Source organism: Kryptolebias marmoratus, linkage group LG4, assembly GCF_001649575.2.
Source record: "Kryptolebias marmoratus isolate JLee-2015 linkage group LG4, ASM164957v2, whole genome shotgun sequence".
NCBI lineage: Eukaryota > Metazoa > Chordata > Actinopteri > Cyprinodontiformes > Rivulidae > Kryptolebias > Kryptolebias marmoratus.
In genome coordinates this window covers 17,997,478-18,003,863 of record NC_051433.1, presented here as the reverse complement: position 1 = coordinate 18,003,863, position 6,386 = coordinate 17,997,478, and the positions used below count along the sequence as shown (strand labels likewise).

The following is a 6,386-nucleotide window of genomic DNA, read 5'->3' as shown; positions in this document are numbered from 1 at the left end:
CCACCACCACCACCACCAACACCACCCCTCCCGCCAACACTAGGTCGAGTCGAGGAAGAGGAGGAGGAGGAGGAAGAGGAGGAGGAGGAGGAGGGATGAGGCGCGCGGCGGAGGGGAAATGGCTGCCGAAAACAAGCCGGAAGGTAAGGAGAAACACTATCGGTTTTTATTTGAGGCGGCGAAGTCCGGAGGTTTTTTTTTTTCTTTTTTTTTTTTTAAAAAAAACTCAGGGGGTGTGGAGGAGGTTCCGACGAGGCGAGCGAGGAGGGGACTTTTAGCCGCGGAGGAGGGCAGAGATAACGGCGGGGCTTTCCCCCTTCTCCTCTCTGGCCCCGTCCCGAAAACACGGCCGGTGGTGCTGAACCAGCGGCTGCGAGAATCACGGTGAACCGACGGCGCACAGATAACACCGGGAGAGTTGTGCTGTCGGTGCGGAGATTCCGCTTCTCTTCTCCGTCTGTTTATTTATTTATTTATTTTTCATTTATTTATTTTGTCTGAGCGGTCCCCCTGAGTAGCTGGTTTATGAGTTTAGCGTGAAAGGGATGGAGATGAGAGAGGATGAGAGCGGTTCACGCTGAAGGAATTCAGATGCTCTCTCCGCGTGCGTATGTGCGCGCGTGCCTGCGCGTGCGTGCATGTGTGTGCGTGTGTGTTTCTCCCTGCTAAAGCGTGAAGCAGACCACTGAATTGCAGATTTTTTTGTTTTCCTTTCTTTCCTTTCCTGTCAGGCACCCAACCTGCCCGACCAGCTGTGTGTTAATTCCGTCTTGGTGTGTCCGTGCGCGTTTTTTTTTTGTTGCGTGTTTATGTTTGCGCTCGCGCGCGTCGCGGTTGCTAAGGCGCTGGAGGTGAGAGAAACGGGCTGCATCTGGGTTGGCACGGGGGTGGCGTGCATGTGTGTCAGTTTTAGGTCATGTCATGGGATGAGTCGAGTTGAAATCTTTGATCCCCTTAACTTGTTCCCTCTCCTCAAAGTGTTCTCGCCTCTCTCCTAAAAAAAACACCGATTTCCCAGACAGATGTGTTTCACGTTTGTTCATGAACGCCACCTGGTTTTAATCTGTCTCACTTTCATGCTGATGCCAAGAAAATAATTTTAAAAAACATACCACAACATCAAACCTCATGTTAAGTTAAATAACATAAAAAATTCCAGTTTCAATGCTGGACTTCTGCCTCCTCGACAATAGGAGTTTTAGCACTCTTTCCACTAGGGAGCAATGCTGAGCAAGGTTTCTCCAAGGGGCAATTTTTGGTTAACATGAATAAGCTGCAGCATACATTTCTGAAACACATTTCAGGCATACTTCAAGGTGCATACACAACTGTACATGTGTGCAATCAAGCATGCAGCGTGCTGCCGGAGTCAAAGGGAAGGCCGTGGGTTGAGAGTCCCGTTGCGTGTAAAGAGTAGAAGCTGAAGATGAGACAGGAGGCCCACGGGCAGTTTAAAAACCACTCTGATGCATAAATACAAAAAAAAAAGAAAAACTACCCTCTTGCTCGTATACGGACAAGCATGTTCGCAGTACGGGAGACTTTTGGCCATCGCGCCCCTCACTGTTACGTGTGGAACAGATGTAATAATTTACAAGCCTCAGTCATGCTGACTGGAAGCCAAATGAGTCGCAGCGATAAAGCCAGGAGACATCCATCCAATCTTTCCCTTCCCTGGCAGATGTGTGTGTGTGTGTATGGCACCGAGCGGCAGAGAACACCAGTGGGCAAGAGATTCACCATATAGCCTGGAAGACCATCTCCCTCTGCACCGGTTGGTCTACTTTGTATCATAGCAACAGTGGTCAGGGAAACAGAGAAATGATGAGAGAGAAGAGAAACTAAACCTGGGTACAAGTTAGTCACACACATGGAGGGAGCGTATCTGCTGTGGCCAATCGATCTGGGGACACAATGGATTCAAGTTGGTGGATCAGAAAACGGATCAACCCACATGCGCTTCTCTTGCAGTTTTGTTTCGGAGCTTTAGGGGAGGAGGAAGTCAAGGTAAAGGGGTGCGGCTGCCAGAGAACCCAAAACTGGAGTGTTTTTTTTTTTTTTGTTAATATGTATGTGTCGCTCTTTTTTTCCTCTCTTTTTAGGACTGAAGAAGATAAGAAATCCAGAGCGAATGGTCAGGATCGCTGTTGGTTACACAGGACACACCCCTCCCAAGAGTGACGACACTGATGCCAACAGTAAGAGACACGCACACACTCTTCACACAGTTAATGCGTCTGCGTGTGAGGGTGTTTAAGTGCCACACACACACATTTGTCTGTAGCGCAGGGTGACTCTGGGAGCAAGTATAAAAGCCTTCTGGCAGAATGATGTGATGTGGGAACTGAGGTCTTCTTCTCATCTGTCCTGTAACAGATCACATACACTCACACACACACACTTATCTCTGTGTCTCTCTGCTGAGACGTCATTCCAATTCAGCTCTCTCACACATCGTGTTTATTCATGCATGCCAGTACTGTATTAGTGCATGTACACACACACTTATCCCCACAGAAGGCAGGGCTTACTTTGACTATCAGCAGTTTATTGTCATACTTAATCTGTACATTTGGCATTATGTATCTATAATCCTCAATGGGCCTTGTTAAACCAGACGTGAGATGGAGTGTGTAATCTGTGTGAGAGTGTGCAGAGTGTGTGGTCACCGTGTCGTGTTAGCAGGATTATAAGGGCAATAATTGCTTTGATTGGTTATTGATTCCAGAGGACGTGGGGCAGATGTGCGCCTGTTTAGGGGCGACAAATTGGAGGCAAATAAAGAGAGAAGCAAAACAAACATGTTGTTTAGCGAGCTGGTAGATGAGGTTAGGATTATGAGGGGAGGACACACAAACACACACCGTCATCACCTCAGCAAACATTAGTTTAGTTTATTAGTTGGTTTAAAAAGGGACAGTGATCAACCCTGATTACCGGGCAGTGTGTGCCATTTTTAAATGTCTTCAAAAAAACAGGCTGACCAAAAAAAAAAACGAGTTTCTTGCAGGGATTCTCCCTGAGAAATGGACCTGGAGGATCTGGTTCTGAGCAACGTCGTACAAATATTTTCAGTGATGATGTTAAGTCCTATATTGAAAACAAGCCAAACATCTGAGTATATAATTTACTTGTCAAAACGTAGCGTCTTATACTGAGTGTATTGTGTTGTGAGTATCCTGCAGTTATTTTCAGTCCAGTACTTTTAATCTTTGATTATAAAAGCATCTGACTGGTTTTAAAGTTTCTGAGTTGTTTTGGGGCAGCAGGACACAAGATAATAGATCTGAGGCATTATCCTTTCATTTAAATACATCATTGACTCTTCCTCAGCAAGTTGATTTTTAATCTGTCTCAAAATGGGTAGATGGCATTTAAATGTACGGTATTACTTATCATCTTGGTGTCCTTTGAACCCAGGGTTTAAATCCAAAGTCACACCTAAGGGAAGTAGCTCACTAGGTTGAAACTGTTGGCAACTAGTTTAAGAATTGCATTTGCGAAGAGTCTCCAAAGTGTCTCGAAACGTTCCCTGGGGGTTCTTGATTTCTTTGCTTGAGTTGCACAGGCCCACAATCTTGTTGCTTGAGTTATGAGCATGTTAAAAAGTTGTGAGACAAATTTTCTATTAAAATTGTCACAGAGTCATCGGGGGAGTTTCCAACCCATCTTGAACCATTCTCAACTTCGTCATGGGCGCCTCGAACCCGTCTCAAGAGCGCTAGAGATGTATTTTACCTGCACTGTAGCTCAAAGTCCAGATTTCACAACCGCACTAATAAGCAATAATAATAATTATTGAAAAACTGGTACAAATCTTCCTATGTTAATTTTAAAAGTGTACTCCAATAGACTAGCTCATTAATGTGGGGGCGGCTACTAAGCTGAGTATGATGAGGGTGGAGCTCTGCAAGTACACAGCTACCATTACCATTACATATGTCCAGTATACATATGTATACTGCTACTTATTCAGCATCTTTTCTGTGTGTATATATATGAAAATGTCATCTGCATACAGTGCTTCTCCTTTCCGGGCTATGGGGAGCTGGTGCCTATCTCCATCAGTCTCTGTGTGCGAGGCGGGGGACACCCTGGACAGGTCACAAGTCCATCACAGGGACACGTAGAGAGAAATTAGACAAACAACCATTCACGCTCTAACTCTCACTTAGGGACAATTTTAGAGTTACCAATTAACCCTAATGTGTGTTTTTGGTCCGTGGGAGGAAACAGGAGTACCTGTAGTAAACCCATGCGCGCAACGGGGGGAAACATGCAAACGCCACCCAGAAAGGCCTCAGGCCGGGAGGCAAACCTGCGACCTTCCCACGGTGAGGCGACAGCTCTAACCACTGCAGCGCCGTGCCACCTCATCATGCACCAGAGGAAGATCATTTATTTACAAGGTGGATAACAGTGGTCCTGAAACCGATCCTTGTGCTGCTCCCATGGTATAATGAAGACGTTGTACCACTAATCCAAACACACTGAGAATGATTTCATGATTCGATTTTAGTCATTGTAATACAATAGACCTCACGTCCTGCTCAACAACCTTCCAAAAGAAGCAAATGACCCCATACTTACCTGTTAAAATGGGAGAACAGAATAGAATAGAACAGAATAGATTAGAATAGAATAGAATAGAGGGTTCTGTTTAGAAAGACTGTTTGATATTAGCTGAAGCTCTCTGAGCCTATCCCTGTCTCCTATCTGTTCTCACGTCCCAGCCGGAGGATTACTGGAGGAAAAGTTTATCAGCAGAATGATAAAATTAGCATGCACGCCCATCTTTCTATCCCTCCTCCCCCTCTGCCCCCTGCTCTCCCTCTGTTTCTCATCTCTCCCCCCCTCCTTCCCTCAATCTTCTCCCTGCCCCGGCTCTCCGTTCTCCCTTCCCTTCCATCCTTCTATCTAGCTGCTGTGCAATGAGCCTTTCTTTCTGTCACATTAATTTCATCCTGAAAAAGGGGGGAAAATGTGAAAATTTCCCCTGACGCCTCCTAATATCAGTGGGGGTAGTGCTAAGAGTTGCATTTGGAGCATTTTTTACTGAGTGGAGTTTTATAATTAACTGACAGCCTTCTCACAAGGGCATTGGCTTGTTTCTGTGTTAAATATGAAGATGACAGTTTTATGGCTAAAATATTCATCAGATGGAGGCGCCTCTTCTGTGTGATTACAGTCTAAATTGTGGTATTTGATGGCCTACCAATGTAATGTTTCACTTTGGTTGAACAGTTTCACTTTTTAGCGCATATTCACATTATGATTCAGGCTTTGTCACACTTTTGGACTATTTTTGCCAAATTTGCAAGTCAGTAAGTAATCTGCATACCATTAGAGCACGTTGCTCACCGGTGAGGGGCTCTCATGATGTGATCTAGGTGCTAACGCAGCTTTATTATTTCACAAACACTTCCATATTCAGATCTCCTTTTCTTTAATGGTTCGCTTTTACTACAGCAGGTAGCCAAAAATATGAGTTTTTTATTTATTTATTTATATTTTTCCTCCGTTAAAATTTAGTTGAAATAGATGGATGGATACGTTTTGTTTAAAAAAAAAAAAGGAAAAAATCTGGAACTCATTCTTCCTCGCTATAAATGCAAAACACAACTTTTTTTAAGGGGTGCGAAAGCTTATCGGCATTCAAGAGACTTGCAAAGCTGGGAGAAGATTATTCCTGATCAAATGGAAGGACACCAGGTCAATGATCAAGTCCATGAAGGTGTGCTTTGAAAAGGATTACGCTACCAAGGTCACTTGTGGGGGGAAAAAAAACAAATAAATTCTGGGACAAATCCAGTGGCGTGTCCTCTCTGATCGACACATGTTTGTGTGTTTGTATGTGTGAGCGTGCATGTGCGTGCGTTTCTGCCTGCACATGTGCAGTGGGCCTGTTTGATGTGGTTCTGGTACATTTCAAAGGCAAGGCTGTGATGAGAGTTCTTCAGAACAGCAGGGTAAGAGAGAGAGAGAGAGAGAGAGAGAGAGAGAGAGGGTGGGGTGGGGGTTACAGCCGGGAGGGGTGGGGTTTAAACGCTGATTGGCATTCATAGCAGAGAGGCTGGAGTGCTGCTAAAAAAGAAATTAGGCTTTAACTAAGCTGCACCATTCAGCTGTTTAACTAAGCTGCTGCACAGTTCAGCTGTTTGAAATTCTGTCTTCTCAGGCCTTCTATTAATAAATGCATAATTGATTAGGGGGAGCATACGTGCCTGAACACACTTTCTGCTGGTGCTAACACACACACACACACACAGATACCTCCTTATACAATCACGCACATATACACGCGCACACGCTCCACTCTCATCTTGCTATTGTAAATTTTTTTTATTCTTTTTAATTGTTTTTGTTTGTTTTTTTTTTTTTTTTTT

The 6,386-nt window shown here is 44.6% G+C and overlaps 1 protein-coding gene across 4 annotated transcripts in view; it reads left to right on the top strand.

The window, feature by feature from the left end:
• The first annotated feature begins 47 nt into the window (after positions 1-47).
• Positions 48-6,386, top strand: part of LOC108239846 (calmodulin-binding transcription activator 1) — a 61,092-nt gene continuing 54,753 nt past the window's right edge. For all 4 annotated transcript variants that reach the window (XM_017422811.2, XM_017422814.2, XM_017422810.2 and 1 more), the window contains exons 1-2: positions 48-143; positions 2,103-2,198. In XM_017422811.2, coding sequence (XP_017278300.1) covers positions 119-143; positions 2,103-2,198 — 121 coding nt within the window. In that variant the 5' untranslated portion in view covers positions 48-118. The remainder of the gene's footprint in view (positions 144-2,102; positions 2,199-6,386) is intronic.